This window comes from Anthonomus grandis, chromosome 16, assembly GCF_022605725.1.
Source record: "Anthonomus grandis grandis chromosome 16, icAntGran1.3, whole genome shotgun sequence".
NCBI lineage: Eukaryota > Metazoa > Arthropoda > Insecta > Coleoptera > Curculionidae > Anthonomus > Anthonomus grandis.
This window is the reverse complement of record NC_065561.1, coordinates 19,727,564-19,751,596: the sequence shown is the minus strand read 5'-3', so window position 1 is coordinate 19,751,596 and position 24,033 is coordinate 19,727,564. Positions and strand designations below refer to the sequence as shown.

Here is a 24,033-nt window from a genome sequence, read left to right as displayed (position 1 = left end):
TTTTTTTTCTTAAAAACTGTAATTTTTTTTTAAAATGCTTAAATGGGCGCTTAATAAAATTATCCTAGGAATACGTGTGAAAATTTTCAAAATTTTATTTTTACTGATCTTTGAAATTTTTGGAAAAAATCGACTTTTCCAAGAAAATCATTTTTCTCAAAAACCTTGTCGGTTTTTTTGAAAAACGCTGATATAGGTATCCAGTCAAATTACACCAGGAATATGTGTAGAAATTTTCAAAATTTTATTTCAACTGGTTTTTGAAATATAGGCTTTTTGTGAAATTTTTGAAGAAAAAAAATTGACTCTTCAAAAAAATACTCCTTTTCTCGAAACCCTGTTAATTTTTTGTAAAACGCTGAAATAGGTGCCTAGTCAAATTATTCCAGCAATATGTGTAAATATTTTCAAAATTTTATTTTTACTAGTTCTTGAGTTATATAAATGGTGAAGAGTTGATTTTTTCAATTTTTAATTCTAATAGACAGTTAAAATATGTTAAATTTAATATAGCGTATCCCTATACCTGAGTAATCGCGTTTTAGAAATGAATACTTATTTTGGTGAAATTTGATAATGTTAAACATTTTTATCTGCTATACAGGTATTTTGTGAAATTTTTGGAAAAAATTTCACAAAATACTTATATATTTTTGTGTTCCGTATTGTACCATGCTCCACAAAGACAGGATGCTGCCTTTATTGAGTTTTTTGAAAACTACCTAGACGAGGTAAGCGATTTTAATGGCACTATTGTTATTTTGGGAGATTTTAATCTGGATTTACACAAATTGTAAAATCGCCTACAAGAATAGTACCTACAAGCCAGACGCTTATTGATTATGTAGTAACTAACGATAAAAATTTACCTCTTGAAGTTCATTTAACACCAAAAATCAGTGACCATTCCATTATCTCGATTAATGTTGATCATCAAAATATAGTGACTCCGAATATAACTACTTTGAAAAGATCTACTAAACATTATAACTCAACACGCAACTATGCAACATGATATTATTAGTACACCTTGGAACACCAGCATTTCAAATGTGAATTTACAAGCAGAAGCCTTCATCTTCTCTGTTACATCAAGCCTCAACGAAATGTGTCCCATGATCCCAGCTGTCACAGAACAAAAATATCAAGATAAGAAGTGGATTAACTCGGAAATTAAAAATATAATGCGTGAGAGGGATAGTCTGTATAAAAGAGCCATTTTACATAAAAGTGAAGACATATGGGCAGAGTATAAATCAAGACGAAATGCTATCGTGGGTAAAATTAGGCAATTATTTTGCTGCAACCATAGATGAAAATCGAAAAAATCCAAGGGAGCTATGGAAAAATCTGAAGACCCTTCTGCCGGGTAAAACTGAAGCAATACAGAGCGAAATTCTCTTTGGAACAAAGATTGAGACTGACGTGGCAGCAATACCACATCAATTTAATCATTTTTTTATAGATAGTATCAGTGAGATTATTCAAAATATACCGCAACAAAATACAGTTAGCAATGCCCCAAGAAGTCCAACCTCCAATGGCTAAATTGAGACAAGTCGTTAATAATCTAAAAAATGTAGGCGGGGGTGAAGATGGCATCTCCAAACAGATTCTTTGTGATGTCTTTCATGTTGCTGGAAATAGGGTTCAAATGCTTAATTCCGTGCTATATAAAGGTTTGCTCGAATTTAATTAATTGCCTAATGACTTAAAAATCTGTAATAATATAAATAGTTTTAAACGATTATTAAGAGTACATATATTAAAATTGTATTATTAGGCCCATGTTTTGTTTTTTATATTTAATTTTTGTCGTTTTAACGTCTTTGTATTTTATATGTAGCAATTTGCTAAAGATTATTATTATTATTATTAAAAAAAATCGATTTTTCCAAAAACAATTTTTTCTCAAAATTCTGTACACTTTGTTAAAAACGTTAAAATAAGTGTGCAATCAAATTATTCCAGGAGTATGTATAGAAATTTTTAAACTTTTATTTGCACAGTTTTTGGAAATATGGGCATTTTGTGAAATTTTTGAAAAAATAAATTCGATCTTTCCAAATATTTTTTTTTTCTTAAAAACTACATTTTTTGAAAAATGCTAAAATGAACGCTTAATTAAATTATTCTAGGAATAAGTGTAGACTTTTTCAAAATTTAATTTTTACTGATTTTTGAGATATGGGTTTTTTTTTAAATTTTTCCAAAAAAAATCATTTTTCTCAAAAACCTTGTCGGTTTTTTGAAAAACGCTGAAATAGGTGTCTAGTCAAATTATTCCAGGAATATGTATACAAATTTTCAAATTTTTATTTGCACAGTTTTTTGAAATATGGGCATTTTGTGAAATTTTTGCAAAAAATCGACCTCTTCAATAAATGTCTGTTTTTTCAAAATTCTATGATTTTTTTGGAAAACGCTGAACTAGGTATGCAGTAAATTATCCTAGGAATACGTGTAGAAATTTTCAAAATTTTATTTCAACTGGTTTTTGCGATATGGGCATTTTCTAAGATAATGGACCTTCAAAAATTAAAATTTTGGATATTTTTGAAAAACGATGAAAGACGATTGTTTCAAACCCCTGTATATTTTTTAAAAAACAGTAAAATAAATTATTAATTATTTATTCTACCACTGTGACATTTTCATAGTAAGTAATTTACAAGATAAAAATGTTTAACATTATCAAATTTCACCAAAATAAGTATTCATTTCTAAAACGCGATTACTCAGGTATAGGGATACGCTATATTAAATTTAACATATTTTAACTGTCTATTAGAATAAAAAATTGAAAAAATCAACTCTTCACCATTTATAGTAAATTAAAATATTTCAATTTAATTTATATTTATATTATTGATCCTGTATAATGCTGATTGAATCACGCTATGGGAAGTTCAAGAATCAAGATAATCCCTTAAAGCGATGTTAAAAATTTAAGCTTTTTAGGAACTTAAATAGCTGAGAAATAAACAATTAATTATGGATTGATTATTAGCAAAAAACACGCAAATTTTTTTTTCTCGAAAGCCGTTAAAAATATAGAGGGTATACTATTTTAAAAATCAAAAGTGTTGCCATTTTTCTATATAAGCGGCCACGCTATCAATATTTTTAGACCGATAAAACGTTGTCTGTTACCACGGTTGCCAAATACTTTACTAACGTACCCTTGGTCATCAATCACCCCATATATCACCCCAAGCATCTGCAATAAATTTATAGTAAAGTTTTTTAGACTTATCATTATCTTATCTATATTTAATCTAGATTCGTCGTCGAATACGTCTAATTTTAAAACGGTTTTCTTTTTTTCCTTTCAAGTTCCCAAGATTATTGGTATTAATTAATATGTACCGCAGATGGCAGAAGTTATTGCCGAATTTGTTCCCGTCTTTTAACAAATCAATTTCAAGCGTTTTGAGACTTTAGAGTATTTGATATAATTATTTAAACTAGACAGTTTTGGACTGTTAGTTCTGAAGTCCCTCTGAAGATTTATAAATTACAATCAATGTAAAAGGTTGTGCATTAAAGATAGCTGCAGGGAACCTAGTACAGGCTGGAAACTCTTGACTCCTGACACAACAAATACAATTAATTATAAAGAAAATATGGTTCTTGTCATACCATCATGGGCTTTTAACTGGAACCTCAAAAGGTATTGTGCACCCGGTATGAGGGCACCCGACTCGGCTAAAACCTTGCTCTTATCAAGTCCAGTAATTTTCGAGAGTTCTATCTCGGAAGGATCCTTGGGCGGTTTGAAGGTATCTAAATAAAAAAGTCACAAATCAAAATAGCGGGAGAATAAGACTTACCGATAGTCAAGAATATCCACGTGAAAAAAAAGGGCTGGTTCCTAAAGAAAACCGGAGAGCAGTTATTAAAATCTTCCAAATTAGACTTGGCACCGCAGCCTGCGACGATGTTCGTCTTCATGAAGCTGCTTAATTTCAGGCAATCTACCGGTGCCTTGTTTTGTTGACAACTGAAAAAAAATTAACCCCCCTGTCATGTATATGCAGGAAATGGCAATTGACTACTTACGTAATAGACAGTGGGGCTGTACCTTCGGGTTTAAAAAAAATCACGGTTTTTTCCTCCGCGAAAATCGACGGATCATCTTTTAGGGCCACTTTTGCAACCAACTGGAACCTATTCACCGATTCGATAGAATTGGGAATCGAGATCTTTTTTTTATCTGTAAAAAATATCGGTTTATTATATTAAGTAAGTTATTCATCATTCCAGTAAACTATCACAGCCGACTTTATTGAAGAACGACACAAACAAATATTTAAAATAGAAATAAAACAATAAATGAGGGGTATGCAGGTGTTGTCAACTCGGGTCTTCCGTGTGGAAACCAATATATATTAACTGGCAAATTAAATATTTGATCTTCACTTAATTAAATTTTCTTGTTTCAGTCGGACTTACCCTTAAAGCCGTTCATTACGTCCTCGGTACACAAAGGATTATCACCTTGTTTGTCTATCAAAATACACGTCCAAGTTATTGTAAGCCCTTCATCACTGTTCGATTCGATATTTGGATTTTTCGCGTCCATTTCAACTAAAGTTGACGATAAAATTATTTACAGAATTACGTGCGTGTGCTAACTTACCGGCAAACCCATAAGTCTTGCGCGCGTAATATTCTGGATTCATGTTAACAATAGGCTTCGCAAGTTTAACTGTGAATTTGGCCTGTAAAACGAGGTAATCATCACTCAAGTGTTAATGTGCATGGAAGATGAGTATAAAGTACTTTTTTACTGTCTGCACGTTTGCTTTTGGTCTGTTTATTAACCGGATAAACAATTATTTCCACTGGTTTTTGGCCAATCGTGTAAGGCTTAATTGTAAATGTAGCCTGACCAACAGCATCTACAGTTGCAAATCTTTCGTGGGTGTCCCAGTTTATTGCGTTCAATTTTGGATCTAAAAGGGCCAATGGAAAATTGCTTCAAAGAAATTTTTACTCAAATGTAAAGTAGGTATACCGGGTGGAGAAATAAGGATAATATAGTCCTGGATCGAAGGGCTGCAAGCGCCCTTAATCGGGGTCATTTTTACCTGAAGAAAATCTTTGCGATAAATCGACTCTCCATCTTTTACTTCCTCATACCTCGATCCAGATTTTCGAAAACTATAAAAGAAAAAAGACTAACTCGGTGTTCCTCATACTATGCATAATAGTCTTACCATTGTAACGTAAAAGCATTATCAGGTTTTTGACAATTTTGTGCATGCACATAAGTGATCCAAAATAACACTATAAACCCTAGAAATAGGTCAAAATGATACCAATGAATTCAGGAAATAAAGAAACTTACTCCAAACATGTCTGGAAATTGCCATAATGTCAGAAGAACATCAAACTGTTTCTTCAAAACAAAAGTAATTAACCAGCACTCCCAGGTTACTTACCTGTACTGTAACCAAGGGAAACATTATTAAATTTTAATAAAGTCATAATGTCATTTGAATAATGGAATACTGCAGGATATTTATTAATTCCTCAGCAAAGCCTTAACTTATAAAATGCTCACAAGGAAAGAGTTTAAGGTTTCTATACCAATTCAATTTCATTTGCTTACATTATAATATAATAAGGCATAATCAATTTTAAATCACAAAAACTCCTATAGGTAATAACAATCTTAATGTAACAAAGCCTATACACATAGGAACCAAAGAATCTTAACAACATTATGAGATAAAAATTTTATAACTGACTTTTTAATGATTTTAAGTCACAGAGACCCTTGTCGAATACACCAAAAGGGGTGGAAGACCTTTTTATATAGTGTTTACATAAAAGTTGTGCTGTTGCCTTGTCCGATAATTATGAATCTCATTATTTCTTTTAATATAAACCCTGCAAGTATGTACTCTTTTTACAAATAAATAAAAGAAGTTGATATTTAGAACTTTGTTCTTTTTTACTTCAATTTAAAATAGTTACCATAGCTCTATTTTGCAGTACTTGCAACTTGCCACAGCAGTGACCCACAGTAGTTTGCCTAACTTATTTTATTCCCTACTTAATTTGCTGAAAAATATTGTATATTTCCTATAGAATTCTGGAAATAGTACAGTTTCAAGCATCTTATTGCTGATTCTGGGGAGAGGTGGAACCCCAGAACAGCTATTTTACCTTGTAACCTGTTTATTAATAACTTGGTAATATATTGGACTTCCAGGGCTTCTTGAATATATAGGAACATCAATTTACAATGTATCAGAATATCATATTAAGTATTTCTTAACAGGAAAGCTGATAAGTCTGTGTTCAAGTGTGTGGCTTCACTCATACTTGTCTAGTCACATTAAGAGAGAACTTTGTTGAAAAGTAGGGCTTAAATATGATGTCCTCAACTTAAAGCCATTTTTTTAATTTATATAAAAGATCTGGGTTCTGTTTCTTCTACATAACCAAGCAGTTCAATTTGCTGATGATACTACCATATTATGGCATCATAAGGATTTCATGTAGGACTTTCCTTTCCTTGCCCAGGATTATAGGCCGATAAGATAATACCATCATACTGCAGTTTAAGTGTGATGTTTATGGACAAACTTTGCTTATTACCTTGCTCTGTTGTTGTATGTGTATGTTAGTTAGGTTATGTTTTTTCCCGCCATTCTTCCGTTCAAATCTCACCAATCAGAAGAGCTATTTCTTCATCGGTCACACGTCACCTCACCCAAAAGTGAGGTTATATTAATGACATTGACAGTTTGCTGATGTGTTTATATCTCCGTGTCAAGTTTTCAAAATTTTACATAAAGCCCTATAGTAAATAATTAACTAACTATAATAATAAACAGCACACAAGATGGTAATAATACTCAATAAAACTGCCTATACTGATATATAATAATAAAATCATCAATTTCAGCCCTTAAGACTTGACATAAAAAGAAAACTAACCGCAAGATCCGATAGGGTGAAGGCTGTAGATTTACATCCCACGGAACCCTGGATGTTATGTGCCCTATACAGTGGGGTCGTAAATGTATTCAATTTGGATAATCAGCAGTTGCTTAAGACTTTTGAGGTGTGCGATGTGCCGGTACGAGCTGCCAAGTTTGTCCCGAGAAAGAACTGGGTTGTCAGCGGTTCCGATGACATGCAACTAAGGGTTTTCAATTATAACACCTTGGAAAGGGTTCATAAATTCGAAGCGCATTCGGATTATGTGAGGTGTATCGTTGTTCATCCCACTCAGCCTTATATTTTAACCAGCAGCGGTAAGTAGGAGAGAATTAAAACAGTTAGTTACGTGTGAGCAAGGGTTCAGGGTCTTTGTGGTTATTGGGGAAAGTATTGGCATATAATTACAGAATTGTAATCATGATATTGTTTGTACGTAAATTTTGATTTACTTATTTAAATGACATGCTTATATATAGACACAAAAAGTCTGATCATGTATAAAGAATTATTCCAGGATTCACAATTATCGATGATCATTTGATAGTGCAATATGTTACTTTACCTCTTAAGACATTAGCCATAAAAGACAAGCAGTATAAATACATTTGAAATTTTATTAAGGAGGTCAATATATTATTAAATTTTAAAAGTTTCTTACAGCATGAATCCTGGAATGATTTGACCAATAAGGAAAATAGTGCTGATGTTAGTCGATAAAATTCTAAATAAATATGTTGATATTTCTTTTTCACTCGGACTTGTTAACTGTTCCCAGATTCATAGGAATGTGTGCCAACTATAAACTGGGATTAAAAGAACTAATTATTAATTAGAACTTGTTTATATAATAATGCCTTTAATAAAATAAGGACTTCTTGGGGCAAATAATAAAAAATTAATGGAGTTCATATATAAAAAACAGAGACCAATTTTACATTTGCAAACTTTATATCCTTTTAATTTAATTTTATATCCTAGGCATCAATCTACTTTCTTTCAAAAATGCTTTAAATATATGTCAAGTCCAAATAAGTGTCAGAAAATTCCTATCCTATTTATAGAAAAGGCATATTACTCTGTACAAGAATTCCTGGAAGATACATTAAATTAATATGGCAATGGTACATGATGTAGTGGAAATAAATAAATTTGAGTTTAATTGAAACTAAGAGATTGTCAGGATTATGCATTGAGTAGGTGCTTGGTTTTTTTACTTGTACTTGTTTAGTACTTGCTTTAATGAATCTGATCTGGTATTAAATATTAATGATGGTGATATAAATCAGGTGATCTTTAACAAGTTTTTTGTAATTATGTTTGATAGTGCACTAAGTTCATGTATTAGTAAACTGAGACAAAAAAAATTGTTGTCTGATTATTATGCTCATGTTTATTCATTGTTAAATTAGGCCATATTATTCTGGGGTTTAATTAATTTCCCAGTCTAAAGGTGCTACAGTTATTTCTATTTAGATTCTGCAGTGTTGCCTTTTCCAATTCTTTTGTCCTAGTAGAAGATATAAATAAGAGGGATCCTGCTATACCAAGTGTCAACTTCTCCTCTTTTAGATGATATGCTTATTAAACTATGGAACTGGGATAAAGCGTGGGCATGCCAACAAGTGTTCGAAGGGCACTCCCATTACATCATGCAGATCGCTATAAATCCAAAAGACAATAACACTTTTGCCAGTGCTTCTTTAGATCGTACCATCAAAGTGTGGCAATTAGGTAAGAATTACCATTGCCTGACTGTTACATTTAAGAAGTAATTTTTAATGCTTCATCCTGCAGGTTCTCCTCAGGCCAACTTCACCCTAGAGGGTCACGAAAAGGGTGTGAATTGCGTGGATTATTATCATGCAGGAGATAAGCCTTACCTTATTTCCGGAGCGGACGATAGGCTCGTCAAAATCTGGGACTATCAAAATAAAACGTGCGTTCAGACTTTAGAGGGTCACGCTGAAAACGTTACGGCCGTGTGTTTTCATCCGGAGTTGCCTGTGGTACTCACTGGTAGCGAAGATGGCACCGTCAGGGTGTGGCACGCCAACACACATCGGTTAGAGAGCAGTTTAAATTATGGGTTCGAAAGGGTTTGGGCCATAACTTGTCTGAAGGGTTCCAATAACGTGGCTATAGGTTACGATGAAGGTAAACAAGTTGCTTTTTGAGTGTTTAAATTTATAACTATAGGAATAATTAGGGAGCATTATGGTGAAGGTGGGAAGAGAAGAACCGGCGGTCAGTATGGACGTTAATGGTGGAAAAATCATTTGGGCTCGCCATTGTGAGTTGCAGCAGGCTAACCTGAAGGCCTTACCGGAAGGTAAGTGTAGATTTTGATATTTATCCTAACACTAAAAGTATTCCTGTCATTGTAATTAAAATTGTCTTAAAAATGGGCCGGTAGTGTTGTTTTCTGGTTTTAAAAAAGAATAAATTACAACATCTTTGGAATCATTTGTCTAGGTGCAGAAATAAGAGACGGAGAACGTTTACCGGTAGCAGTCAAAGATATGGGTGCATGTGAAATTTACCCCCAAACGATTCAGCACAATCCCAATGGTAGATTCGTAGTGGTGTGTGGGGATGGAGAGTATATAATTTACACAGCGATGGCTCTAAGGAACAAGGCCTTTGGTAGTGCCCAAGAGTTCGTTTGGGCACAGGATTCCAGCGAATATGCGATAAGGGAATCAGGTAAGAAACTTGATTGCTGCTAAGGTTTTCCCGTCAGTTAAAAGTGAACCTTAAAATTTAAAAAGTATTTATTTAGCACACATAAAAAATATATGAATATGGTAATAAATAACTGAATAATCTACAATAATTGAAGAGTGTAAAAAGTAATATGCAAACACAATTTCTAATGGTAAAAAGAGATAACATTAAAAGGAGTATAACTTCAGCTAAGGATAAAATTATAAAAGTAAATAATTAAACTAATAACTAAACACTTAACCATAACCTAAGTGAAATGCTTTTAAAACTGGTTTAAATTAACATAAGGACTCAGTACGTATTATTGCCAACTATATAGATCTTTAGCAACAGTGGAATTCTTTCAGATCTGGTATTTACTAATTCAAATTTAATTGTTGTAAAACCTGCAATAGAGACAATTTTTGGAGATAGCTGATATTAGCTTTGATCATTTTTGTAAAGAATAATACTCCATGGAGGTTTTGGTTAGCAATAACACAACTAATGAAATAGTAACTTTATTTTATGATATAATGTACTCACTAATAGAACAATTTATCCCTCAAAAGAAATCTTAGTTTTCTCCAGGACTTCGCCGATTATAGAGAAAAAACAAATACATAGGAAGTTTAATATTAATGAGTTATAGGTGTATTATAATAATATCTAATAATATCGTTCCTTTTTTGCAACAATCAATACAATAGCAAGTAAATGTATAGTTAAACAAACCCCTATACAATTAAACTAATAAGGTATAGTTTTATGAGTCATGAGTAATACATTTCGAAAATATGCTTATAAATTTTAATATGGTGCACCTCACTTTGCATTTATTAGTTTAATGAATGATGAGTGGCATTATATAGTGTATCTGCATATCCAGCAATTTGGCTTCGTGTAGCTTATGTGACACAGGATTATATTTTATGAGACATGGTCCGTACGAAATATCACAATTGTTAAACTAACTTAACGCTAAAGAATCTGCTAATTTTCCCTTTTTTATATAATATGTCCTATTTGCTTCCTAAAACCAAGTACTATGTCAATTCTAAGACCGATTTTCTTGCACAATTAGTAAATTGTAGAATGTATCCTTTACTACTATATTAAGGTCTAACATTAAATGTTTCCTTCACTTACCGAAATCATATCGAATAATTTAAAGAAACCAGAACAGACTTTTTGTGTCCTTCGACAAGATATCAAGTGTGTGAAGTTTTAAGAGATGCTTGTCTACAAATTTCGAAAATATCTAAATTAAATGTTTGATTGTTGCTGCATTTAGAAGTGATGAATATAACTATCAGTGGATGAGAGATTTTCAGCTTAAATTTGCCAACACTATTTTGTAAATTGTTCTTTCTTCAATCATGGTCTTATATTACTTAGAAGTTTTGTGAAAGTGTTACATAAACTACTTTGATTTTGAGTGATATGGAGTTTGTCTATTGAATGATATAGATTGTGATACTTTTCACTAAACTTAGATGTTACTTTTTATATATTTCTATATTCAAAGATTAAGTGATTGGAAAACGACAATTCAATTCCAGGCAGTTTTTTATATATTTTCAATAACTTAGAGAGGATATTTAGTATCTAGTTAACTTAGAAGTGACGTAGCTTAGACAAAGGAAAAGGATTTTTTCCTTCCTTATATAAGAATAATAATAATAAAAATATACTTTATGTAGCATTGGCTAATAAAACATTCAATTTGGTAAATTTAGTAGTACAAAAATAAATAAAACCTATCTAGATTAATACTACACTACTTCTGAATAAGTGATTATAACATGTTTAGTAAATAACTTTAGATTACTTGCATTTTTGGCTTCTAATCGAAGAGAATTGAAATTGAAAAAGAGATTTCTTTAAAAAAGTTGATCTAACTCTTGATATATGATAATGATAAATAATTTTTTGATTTTTTATTATGTTGCTGAAAGTTGGCCGTTTTCCCTCAAAAATTTTGCAGATATTGTGGCATAAATCCGTGCTCTACTTTATATATTAAAAAAAAAATTCCATAAGAATAGTCTGATTCACAGGAAGCATCTGATTGATAGTTGTTTATTTATTACAGTTAAAAACAATTCCTATTACTTCATTTTGTTGAAGTCCTATTTGATTTATATGTTCCTGACAGCGTGATATAAGCAATGAGGAACAGTAATTAAAGTGCGTTAAAATCACTGTATTGTATACTGACATTTGAGTCTATTGAGAAAAATGAAATTCTTCGAAAAAACTTAACTTTCTTTTACGAATATAATTACATGTCCATGAAAATTAAATTGTTAATTTACGAGTACCTTAAACATTTTATTTCAGTGAGAAACTCAAGTTTTGATTTATTAATTTTAACACTTAAACCCTTGATCTAAAAATTTGTTTGTTTTGGTACCAATTAACATACATTTGCCTTTGATTCATTTAGTTTCAATTTATTTTTACAAAAAAACTTAAAAGACCTATCTGCAGTTAAATTTACGAATTTTTTTACACTACCTTGTGATACACGTATAATACTTTATATTTTAGTTGAAGAATTTTGTTTTATACACACTCTATTATACTTTTTATCCAGTTAATTTTTAATCCCGTCCAAAGCTATATTACATACACCATAAGAGAACAGTTTTTTAATAAGAATGTAAGGTATTGTCGCAAAAGCACGTTGAAGATCCACAAATACACTAATAACTAATTTGTCATGTCATTGTCACAAGAGTGATTATTCCTAAACATTGACTGTTTATGTTGTAGTATGATCTAACAATCGTCTCTAGTAAAAGTGGAAATCTATTTTTCTTAGCAGTTAAACCTATATTTATTCAATTTTCCATGAAGAAGTAAATAGTGGAATTCTGCTTGAATTTCTTCGACTGCCTGGAAGAAATCTAAGAGAAATTCCATTACGTTAAACTTTTATTTTTTGGACCGAATCTCTTATGTACCTAATAACATTAAATCATATTATCGTTAGGTTCGACGATTCGCATTTTCAAGAACTTCAAGGAGAGGAAGCATTTCAAGCCGGACGCCTCTGCAGACGGTATTTTCGGGGGTTACCTGCTGGGCGTAAAGTCAGTAGCGGGTCTGAGTTTTTACGATTGGGAATCGTTGGAATTGGTGCGACGTATTGAGATTCAACCGAAAGCGGTTCATTGGTCTGACAGGTAAGAGTTAAGTTAAGGGTCCTTAGGGTTTAAATTTCAACGATTTAAATTATAAGTTTCATAGAGCAGAATTTAGTGGACTTATTAATGAAAAAAACCGATATACTTATACTCTCATTTCAAATTGAACCACCCTTAATAACTTTGTTCAAAATAAACGATAACTTAGATATACAGGGGAAAGTTGCATTTGAGAAAGTTCTGTTTATCACTAGGCTTAACTTGATTGGATTCAATTACAGACTATTGATATATGACTATTGTAATTTACATTTTAATGCAAATTGTTGCCTTTTTAGCGGAAATTTAGTGTGCCTAGCGACTGATGATAGCTACTACATACTGTCTTTCGACTCGGATCAAGTACAAAAGGCCCGTGAAAATAACGAGGTAGCAGAGGATGGGGTCGAATCGGCATTCGACGTTTTAGGCGAGGTATAAAAAACAAACAGCAAAAAACGAGCAGTTATCAACTAAAAAAAAAAAATGAAAATTTCCAGGTTAGCGAAACGGTCCGGACCGGATTGTGGGTGGGAGACTGTTTCATCTACACCAACGCCGTAAATCGGATTAATTACTTTGTCGGTGGGGAATTGGTGACGATTGCCCATTTGGATAGACCCCTTTACCTCTTGGGTTACGTGCCGAAAGACGACCGGTTGTATTTAGTAGACAAGGAGCTCGGTGTAGTCAGTTATCAACTCTTACTTTCGGTAAGCCTAAAAATGTTAATGTTTTAAACGTTGCTAAGAAAATATTCTTGAAACTCGAATACCCAAATACACATAATAAGGACGAGTTTTACATTTTTTAAACTATATATTGCATTCAGCCTTATTTCGACTGGCCTCGAGTCATCTATCGGTCTGGAACAAAGTACCTCTCTGGCTCAATTTTATTCCAGGTTGCTCTTTACGCATCCTGATCATTGTCATTCCATTAAATCCAACAATTCTCTCTCTCTTCAGTCGTTATCGGTTTTCAGACGTCGTCACTTAATCATGGAAGCATTACTTCTGATACGGACATTTGTGTGAGATCTTTTATTTGACTTTCCTCTGGATCATCTTCTTTTGATTCCACCTTACGATATTTTTTATGTTCGTGCCTAGATAAATAACTTCTTCGTCGTTTATTTCTGTGTTTTAAATTAGCTGTATGGGTGGAAAAAATCATACCTACCCGATCTATAATCATCAGATGACATTTGGCTCTATTAAGCCGCAGTTCGCAGTCCAGGCTTACTTGTTCTATTTGTTTCAAAATGTACCACAGCTTATTGCGGTACTGTGTCGAAAGCCTCGCTGTAATCCAGGAAACATCATAGCCTGGGACTTTATATTCAAATAGCTTTTCAATTATCTGTCTCGCATTTAAGGTCTGCATATTCTGGGGCTATATTAGGAACAACGTAGCTCTTGAGTCATTAGGCCGATGGTTCTGTAGTTACTGCTTTCATCTTTTGGGCCTTTTTCTGTATAGTATTTTGCCAATTTCTTGTCAGGGTGACACCTTTGCGACCAGTACATTTTAACATCTCCGCGACGATATTATCAGCTGAGCTGGGCAATTTTCTGTGTTCAAGTTTTTTGAGTGCTTTCTCTACTTCTTCCCTTAGGAATGAGGGTTCATGCATCTAAAACTGGAGCGGGAGGTTTTCCTGTACGTTAATCGCCTCAGATGCCATGAGATTCTCATAGTGTTGAGGCCATTTTCCTACGATTTCAGGTGTCGTAATCGGTCTGACCCCAGTGGAGTCTCTTATAGGAAAATATGTATTGAGGTTCAAAGGTTTTTGAGAGCATCTGCACTTTTTTAAATAGATCCCGAGGCTGATTTTGATTTGCATGTTTTTCGATACCCTCAAATTAAAAAAAGACCTTTATTATCACAGAGTTGTTAACAAAGCCTTGTTAAAATAATCCTAATAAAATGCAAATTTTACAGAGTACAGAACGACATTATTGAGTATAAAAATGGGAAGTACATAGAATATACATTGAAGATTTAAAACATTAAAATACATAAAAAAAACTTATCAATTATACGATGAACTAGTTATATAAAAGAAAAGTAGGCTATTTGCGATGAGCTTTTGAGACCAACATTTTCTTTAAAGATCTTCAATCTATCAGGACAGTCTATTGATCTAATTTCAAGAGGAAGGTGGTTAAAAGATTTTCTTATTCATATAAACAAATCACTTTTTTATTTGCTCATTAACCTGAAACGGTAAGTGAGCCTAGTACCAAAAGAATTGTCTTCGTTTTTATGATTTTTGATTATAAAACTTGCAGTCTGTAAGATATATAAGGAACAAAACCTTATTACATATCTTGTTAATATGGTCTTGAAATTTAAGCACATCATCAATTTTTAGACCCAAAAATTTCTTATAATGGTGCCTTAGAATAGGGTACATTGTTGAACACAATCATAGAACACTTTAAAACTCAACCCATTTGTTTCCTCGCATATTGAGGCGACTTATGCATTTTTCCCAATTCAAGTTCAAAGTTTTGCTTAGGTCTTTATATGACTCTTGGTCTTCAATTGCCTGTATCCCTTTACTTTTCAAATAATTTCGTTCTAGAATTGTTTCCCACGTATTTTGAGTTGATCCATGGTTTCCTTGACAGGTTTTCGTCGGGATTTACCCTGTCGGCAGCGAGCTCAATGGACTGTTTCAATTCCGCCCATAGATCTTTTAGCATTATTTCGACGCATTGCATTCGCAGTTTGACTAAAATTAAATAAATTAATTATTCTATATTGTCTACTGAGTAGCCACAATAGGTGTACATAATAATGGAAAAAATATTTTACAGGCAAACAAATATTTTGCCGACGGTAGAGGTGAATTATTGGTTATCAAAAGTTTTGGACCAGTAAAAAAACCTTCGGTTTGAACTTTGAAAGAAAAACTTCATAATGGGAATGCGTTTTAAGTATCAGAAATTCTGTGTCTATGTCGATGTTACTACAGATCGGATTGTTAAAAATCTTTTTAGAGGGCCATGCGATCTGTGTATGCAGAACTGACCGCCAGTGACATAAGAGCATTTATGACACAATCTCGAATCGTTCCATATTTTATGCGAAGGCTGTTTAAACACCGTTAAGCAAGTAGGTAACATACAGAAGACACCTGAAGATTTACAGAATAAGCTAATGAGAATTGTGTCAACATGAAATAGGAAATTGAGCGGCTTAACTCCAAGGTTGATTCTTACAGTAAATAATATGCTCAAGCCTTATAAAGGGCAACCAGTTCAATGAAGAAAGATTGGCGACATCAAGAATTTAGGAAAGTTTACCTCAAATTCCTTCGAAGTACAATAGAATGACTTGATCAAGACCCCAGGAAGAGAAAAGGAAATAATACCCTTGAATTAACCATTAGCAAAATTGAGATTAAACTGATGTCAACGAGACATAACGAAAAGGGAAATAATTCTGGTTTTAAAATATTTTTAGACATTTGAACCTGGAGTCTGTGAAAATTAATTATTGCATTGAATAATAGAGAAAATTCTCCTCTCATGGTTGAACTGGGGAACAGAATGAAAAAGGACTTAACAAAAAATAAATCTATATCGAAACTTGCTAAAACAGACAGGCTACAGCGACATACAAACAGAACTAAACATGATTGATTGGCATTCTTTGTTTAACTCCTAAAATATAAATGATAATTTTTTTAAAAATGTATTTGTTTCAAAACCATCTACTAAGAAACTAGAGTCTTTTGACTCATTTTAGAGGGTACATACAATTTACTTCTTGAAGCTTTTAACAATTTTTATATTCCAGGCAGTACTCTTTGAAATATTTTCTAGAATTTTAAAGGAAAACGATATCATGCAGGCCTCTCCGGGTTCAATTATTTTTCTTTATCTACTACCTGGAATAGGTAAAATAATTTCAGTTAATTCAGACATTTAAGAGAATTATTTTGTGAGGTTTTTTTTTCTTAAAACCAATGTGTGGATCAGGCAAGGTATTTATTTGAAAATTCGTTCTCTCAATTAATCTATATAATGCATATGAGAGTATACACATATAGACCACTTTGAAAATTTGTTAGAGAGAAGCTGAAAGGAGTTTTTTTTACTGTTAAGTAAATGATTTGAATCTTTATTTGTCTGAAAGATTGGATTTTTTTTTAACTTCAGGTAGTGGAGTTCATATCATCCCTGGAAATTCTAGTGAAAACGATATCCGTCTAATATTTTAGGCATTCGTTAGCATTATTTTCTACGACTTTATCTTCTTTCTTCTGTATCTATCTTTAAGGTGCATTTTCCTGTAAATCTCAAATTATTAAACTTGGTGGTAGTGTTTTGGAAAGAGTCTCACTTGGACTTGGGTGTCCTATTTAGCCCCAAAATGTCTTTTAACTGGCATATTGATAAACTAGTTAACGATTGCAATAGAATACTGGGATAATTGCGAAACAGTGTGCTGACTTACATAATCATAAGACCATGATAACTATTATTTATATGCGTCTGACTCCAGTTTGCCTCAGACACTTGGAGTCCTAGATACAAGAATAATATCGACAGATTTGAAAAGATACAGAGTCAGTTTTTGAGAATCATTTGTTACAGTACTCACTTTCTCATTGAGAATCATATTTGGTCTGATGCTTGTTTACATTTTAAAATCTTAGAATTGGAAAAAATATATTTTGACTATTTACAAGATTGTAAATAATCTCTGCAACTCTCAAGATCTACTCATTCCTTTGCCAACTTAGAACCTATGAGTTATTCTATATTCCTTATTGCAGAACTAATTATTATCAAAATGCTCCGTTAGAATGATTAAAGCTGCCAACTTGCATTGTACTCATTATATTTTAGATTTTTTTTGCAAAGAGTTTGCAGTTTTTAAAAAATAATCTTAAATGTAAGATCCTAGTATAGGATTGGTTTGAGGTTGTGTGTTTTTTTTGTAACATTTAATATTTTGTAGTAGTGGGTATTACATTTATCAAAATATTACAAATGAAAACTTTTTATTTCAATAATTCATTATTCAGATTTTCAAATAATGTTCGCCATTATTCGTTCGTCTAGTGCTAAGTGCTACTCTTACATAACCATAAAAAATCGCATATAAACCGACAATAATAAAAATAAGATTTTATTCTATAGAGCTGTTATATGATACATGGTTAATAAATAATATAGTAAGAGAAAAAAAAATTATAAAATGTAATTTAATGTTAGGGGTACGTGGTGCAGAGACCTATTTAAAATATATCTATTTATTATAAGATATACAATTTAAGACAAGTTAATTGGACGAAAGAAAATTGAAATCCAAATTTAAAAAACCCTATATCCATGATGTGATGCTAACCTATGCTTGTTTTTTTGAGATAGATACAGCCAAAAGTAGATAGACAAATGGTTTAAAAAAAAATCAAAGGAAATAAAAATTCTATAATAAAGATATTTAAGTATATTATGGGCAACATAAACATGTATAAAAATAATAAAACATTCTTTAGAAACAATCACCTAATTTGGTAAATAATTAAAAATAACTAAATATACGCTGGACAAAAGTAGATAGACAAATTTAAAAAATAACCAATTTTCTTTTTTTTTTCGAAGTATTTTTTTAAATTACAAACTAAACCATCTACAATATTAGTATTTTGTAAAATACCCATTATTGTCTATTACAGCCTGACATCTACGTGGCATTGATTCAATAAGATTGTCTATGAGTTTAAAATCAATATTTTTCCATTTCTGTTGCAACCGTTAGAATAATTCACCTTTATTTGAATAGTTTGTATCCCTAATATCACGATCTTCAATTTCCCATAAATTTTCGATGGGATTAAGATCGGGTGACTGGGATGGCCATTTTAAAACTGGTATTTTTTCTTCTTCGAAAAATTGCTTCATAATTTTGGAGGAATGCTTCGGGTCATTATCTTGCTGGAACTGGAATCTCAATGGTAAATTGTCTTCGACATAGGGCAACATAACATCTCTGAGAATATCCCTGTACATAAACCTGTCCATTATGCCCTCTATGCGATGTAACGGGCCCATTCCATAACCTGAGAAGCAACCCCAAACCATCAGTGATCCACCTCCATGCTTAACTGTGGGTTTTGTGTACTTGGGATTCGAACGCTGGCCAGAAGGACGTCTAACATATTGAATTCCATCTGAATTAAACAAATTAAACTTCGATTTGTCGCTCCAGCAAACACGTTTCCATTCATGCTTTGTCCAGTGTATATGCTGACGGGCAAATTCCAATCGGGCTAAGCGATTCTTTTTTGAAAGCAATGGTTTTTTGCTGGCCTACGTGCAAATAGATTCTCTTCTACCAACCTTCGTCTTACAGTCCTTGAGAACACATTACAAATCCCTAGAGCCTGTAATTCTATCTGAATTTGACGAGAAGTCATGAAAGGGTTATTCTGGCTAATTTGTTTTAATTTGCGTACAGCTCTAATGTCCATTTTTTTTTTGGTCGACCAGATTTATTTTTTGGCTCTAATGATCCTGTCCTTTCATATCTTTTGATAATTGCCCAAACAGCTTTTCTTTTAGCATCAAATCTACGAGCAATATCAATTTGACGATCACCCACGCGATATGCATTAATAATGCGTTGTCTTAGATCAAGAGAGAATCTAATTCCGCTAAACCTTGAGTTAAAGAGAAGCAATACTATACTAATTTTATTTTATAAATATCTAGACAAAAAAATTGTTCCAAAATTGTTTTTGTCTATCTACTTTTGACCAGCTATATTTATATTATTGCTTTATCTGATAGCAAGCAAAATATTTAACTGAAATTTATTGGTATCTTTTTATAGACCGCCTTACAAATAACAATAATTTAAAATCTAGAGGACCTGTGGGTAAATCTTTAAACAATTATATGAAAATAATACTTTGTCATATCTACTTTTGACCACTACTGTATTTCCTAAATTTTTATTTACATTAAAAAGTTTAAACTTATTTCGTATATGGTTATAATATTCGATAGCATTAAATAGGAAAGATCTTTTGAATAAGGCAGATTTAAATTTAGTCATGGTGAAGAATCCTGGATTTCTTATATTTAAATTATGTACTGAACCTCTAGAAATGTTGAGGATGGCACTATAATAATGTTGTGTACAAAATTTGCTATATGAGAGTTGCACCTATTTGACACAGTCAGCCAATTGGTTTATTTTATGTGATATACGATCACGACTTTTAATTCCATATATTAATCTGCATCGACAATTTTGCATTTTTATGTATTCTTTAGTTATGCATGTATATAAAATTACAGTAGGAATAATGCAATCACACAGCATTTTTTTCAATATTTAAATTAGGTTTAAGTTGTAATATTAGGAAAACTGAAATGAATAAAACAATTACGCTTTTATAAAATTCTGCATTTTTTACACCCTTTGGTATCAATATGAACTCACAATTGAGCTGAATCTATACAATAATGTCGTGCATAACAAGCAGTCGATTTAATTTTAGGTTCTGGAGTATCAGACCGCGGTAATGCGTAAAGATTTCGAAACCGCCGACCGGGTGTTACCGTCTATCCCGAAGGAGCACAGAACGCGAGTCGCACATTTCCTGGAGAAGCAAGGATTCAAGCAGCAGGCGTTGGCCGTGTCCACCGATCCCGAACACAAATTCGAGTTGGCCGTGGCGTTGGAGGATTTAAACACGGCCAGGGCGTTGGCGGTCGAGGCCAACAATCCGCAGAAGTGGAGTCAATTGGGCGAGTTGGCTGCCAGCACTAATAATTTAGAATTGGGTAAGTTCTACAAGTAAATCTAAATCTAAATCTTGACGAATCTACTATTATCTGATTTGAAATTAATAAAAGGCCATGTGCATTGTGTACGTTTTAGCTAAGGAATGTATGCAAAAAGCCCAAGACTACGGGGGTCTACTCCTGTTGGCCACCAGCGCAGGTGATAAAAACTTGGTCGAATACTTGGCGGAATCCACCCAGCAGGAGGGCAAATACAACTTGTCGTTCCTGTCGCATTTGTTATTGGGCGATCTGCAACGGTGTCTGGATATTCTTATTGAAACCGGACGGTTACCGGAGGCCGCGTTTTTCGCAAGGTGCGTGTCAAAAAAAAGAAACAATTTAGGTCAAAACAAAAACGACGCGTTGGGTTTTAGATCGTATCTACCGGATAAAATATCGGACGTAGTCAACCTTTGGAAGTTAAAATTGGCGGAGAGTAACGAGAAAGCCGCGCAAAGTTTGGCCGATCCCAAGCAATATGAAAACCTGTTCCCTGGTAAATGTTTTATAGATTTTTCCTAATTTACAAACTCATTGTGTTACTTTTTTAGGTTTGGCCGAGGCTATCGTCGCTCAAAAACAACGTGAGGGAAAAACCGGTGAGCAGGAGATGGTGCCAACTGCCTCAAGGTAAAGTTGAATATTCAATAAAGCCCGGATTTTATTTTTGTCACGCGATATAAAATTAGATAAAAAAATCGTTAAAATTGGCAAATATCAATTATGATCCGAAAAAAATTGTCAAATCCGGCGAAAGCAGAACATAGGAAAACCCATGTAAATTTTAAGGGGGTCAATTATTGGCTTCCCTATACATTTTATAGAAAAAATTTAAGATAACTTTTTGAAGAGACCAATCTGGCAAACCCTCGTGCAAAGTTTCAAAAAATGTTAATAAGCGAATCTTGAATTATCCATTTAAATGTAATTGCAAAATTAGCAAATTTTCGGTTCAGGTAAAACCAAACGGGCACCAGTAAAATAAATGTTGTCACTGACGTGAGGAAAAGTGTCAATAAATCAGTGACGGTCGATATTTGAAAACAAGTATGAATTATTCAGTCGACGAAAAAATAGCCATAATTAAGTGGCATTATGCGGAAAACAGTTTTAGAGCAGTATCTGGAATGTTTTCAGTTTATTTCCCCACCAAGTATTCGGCTGTATGTCAGATTTGACAAAGCCTTATGACAAATTGTTTGCCGGTGTCTGGTTTTACCTGAACCGAGCAATTAGATTTAATTGAATAATTCAAGATTCGCTTATTAAAATTTTTTGAAACTTTGCACGGGGGTTTGCCAGATTGGTCTCTTCAAAAAGTTATCTTACATTTTTTCCGTATGTACAGGGAAGCCAATAATTGACCCCCTTAAAATTTACATGGGATTTCCTATGTTCGGCTCGGCGACGCACCACCCGGTATACTTTTCAACAGTAGCCACCGAGTAACAAAGAAACTTAAAAATAAGACACATATCAGTTGGCACTGACTTAGTATCAGTAAAAATAATTAAAGCCGTGGCAAAAGTGGCTGAACCGTTGGCAACCATTATTAATACAACATTGGTATCAGGCACATTTCCATCTTTGTTAAAAATAGCTAAAGCAATTCCAGTTTTTAAAAAAGGCTGTCACCAAGCTATTAAAAGCTACAGGTCAATATAAATTCTCAGTATATCTTCCAAGATTGTTGAAAGAGACTTGTGAGATTTTTTAACAAGCCTCCTAGACACGGATTCTGGACCGAAAAAACTACCGAATCAGTAGCAGTTGAGCTTTGTGAATAGTATATTTTTTGACCTGAATCCTGATCCTACATTTATTGAATCCAAAGTACATCATTTAAGAATTAAGGCAAATCGTCTACGAATAACAATGTCTTATTTAATCGAAAGGAAAATACTGGTGAACCTAAAAGGATCCATATTTGCAGCAATATTATTTCTACATTAATGAATCACCATTACCTGGTATCACCATAAAATTTGCCGATGATGCTTCGATGGGAATAGCTGCTGGTGAAATTAATTTTCTGCACGAAATTAATCCAGTAAGTTTCTGGTAAATTTAAAATAAAAATAAAGGTACCAATAGAAAAAGTGGAAGAGCATGTACAGAGCAGAGATTCCATGGTTCTTACTTCAATCAGAGAAAATGATTTACTTAGTGAAAATTCCGTAGAAGGAGAGGATCGTGTTTCTATTGAAATTGTTAAAAGCAATCATGGTTTTTATTAAAACCACTGAAACACTTGGTACAATGTATACTTAGTACTGGTATATATTCCAAAATGGTTAAAATATCTACTGTAATCTCTGTATACGAATGAGTACAATAACAAATAAATAAATAACTATAGACCCATAGCGTTAACAAGCACAATGAATAAAATCCTAGAAAAATTTATTAAATTTTATAAAAATTTAATTTCAAAGAATAAATTTGGGTTTAGAGAAAAGCTTAGTGCTGCTGATGCTATTTCTGAGGTAATAGATTTTGTACTAAAGTTTCGACGATTGATACAAAGCGGTTTTTCTGGATCTTCCAAAAGATTTTGATATTGTGAAACATAGCACTCGACTTGAAAAACATGGATATTAGAGGATACCTTACCAACCGCAGGCAAATTGTAAAAATTAAGAATTCATTCACTTCAAATGCTGGGATACAGTGTTGGGTTCAATTCAAAAAATTCCAATCCATTGTTTTACCAAGACATAAAAGTTCTGCGATTTCTTTTTTATATTCTCTTTCTCTTAGTTGTAAAGCCTAGACATTTTTTTAATAAATTTCAATTTTATCCTTAAGTTTTATAATTTGAACCTGTCAATAACGTTTGTTCGTTAGTATTTATGTCTTCAATGTTAGGATTTATTATTTTATTAATATTAGTCTATTTATTTTTTAGTATTTCTCGTTTGATTTATGTTAATATTAACAAAAGACGTCTATATTAGATTTAGTAATTAACAACCTCAATGTCCTGATATATGACTTGATATGGTATTAAAGGAATTTGAATATTTTTTAACTTATGTTTTAGAGCACCACCAACTGGCCCTGCAACACTACAAGAGGACGACGATGACGATATAGATCTAGACTTGGACGGTGTGAATCTAGATGACAATATTGATACCTCTGTAAGTAAACATCATTTTCTATCTGGTACATTTCTATGAATGACATTTTTTAGGACATAAATATCGATGATGACCTGTTAAGCGACTAATGCCACCTATAGTCTCCGGAGTTAGTATTACAAATATTATAACGTTTATGTTCATTCCTATTGTTAAGTATAGATTTTTAAGTAAATTGTATAATATTATACGCAGTTGTTTCTTTTTACTCACTTT

General features: G+C 32.6%; 2 protein-coding genes across 7 annotated transcripts in view; one reads left to right on the top strand and one right to left on the bottom strand.

Moving 5' to 3' along the window:
• LOC126745651 (uncharacterized) overlaps positions 1-5,492 on the bottom strand; it is a 40,298-nt gene extending 34,806 nt beyond the window's left edge. For 4 of the 6 annotated variants that reach the window (XM_050453584.1, XM_050453586.1, XM_050453588.1 and 1 more), the window contains exons 1-9: positions 5,354-5,490; positions 5,223-5,301; positions 5,021-5,166; positions 4,786-4,958; positions 4,643-4,724; positions 4,456-4,590; positions 4,063-4,216; positions 3,834-4,003; positions 3,643-3,786 (exon numbers count right to left, since the gene is read on the bottom strand). In XM_050453584.1, coding sequence (XP_050309541.1) covers positions 3,643-3,786; positions 3,834-4,003; positions 4,063-4,216; positions 4,456-4,590; positions 4,643-4,724; positions 4,786-4,958; positions 5,021-5,166; positions 5,223-5,301; positions 5,354-5,378 — 1,108 coding nt within the window. In that variant the 5' untranslated portion in view covers positions 5,379-5,490. Of the gene's footprint in view, positions 1-3,642; positions 3,787-3,833; positions 4,004-4,062; positions 4,217-4,455; positions 4,591-4,642; positions 4,725-4,785; positions 4,959-5,020; positions 5,167-5,222; positions 5,302-5,353 lie in introns of all 6 variants that reach the window. The other 2 variants (XM_050453585.1, XM_050453589.1) reach the window with 2 other exon arrangements.
• A 1,208-nt stretch (positions 5,493-6,700) lies between these two features.
• Positions 6,701-24,007, top strand: LOC126745654 (coatomer subunit beta'). The gene is made up of 15 exons (XM_050453592.1): positions 6,701-6,862; positions 6,923-7,274; positions 8,530-8,691; positions 8,755-9,114; positions 9,167-9,289; positions 9,433-9,663; positions 12,662-12,854; positions 13,154-13,289; positions 13,355-13,567; positions 20,386-20,671; positions 20,769-20,988; positions 21,049-21,170; positions 21,226-21,304; positions 23,718-23,817; positions 23,871-24,007. The coding sequence occupies exons 1-15, from the start codon at positions 6,860-6,862 to the stop codon at positions 23,904-23,906; spliced, it is 2,616 nt and encodes an 871-aa protein (XP_050309549.1). The 5' UTR covers positions 6,701-6,859; the 3' UTR covers positions 23,907-24,007.
• The last annotated feature ends 26 nt before the right edge of the window (positions 24,008-24,033 follow it).

What these genes read in the sequence shown, in the direction of transcription:
- LOC126745654 (XM_050453592.1), top strand. An exon ending in CATTCGACGTTTTAGGCGAG is followed by an intron (nt 13,290 to 13,354) that starts GTATAAAAAACA and finishes GAAAATTTCCAG; the next exon opens with GTTAGCGAAACGGTCCGGAC. An exon ending in ATGGTGCCAACTGCCTCAAG is followed by an intron (nt 21,305 to 23,717) that starts GTAAAGTTGAAT and finishes CTTATGTTTTAG; the next exon opens with AGCACCACCAACTGGCCCTG.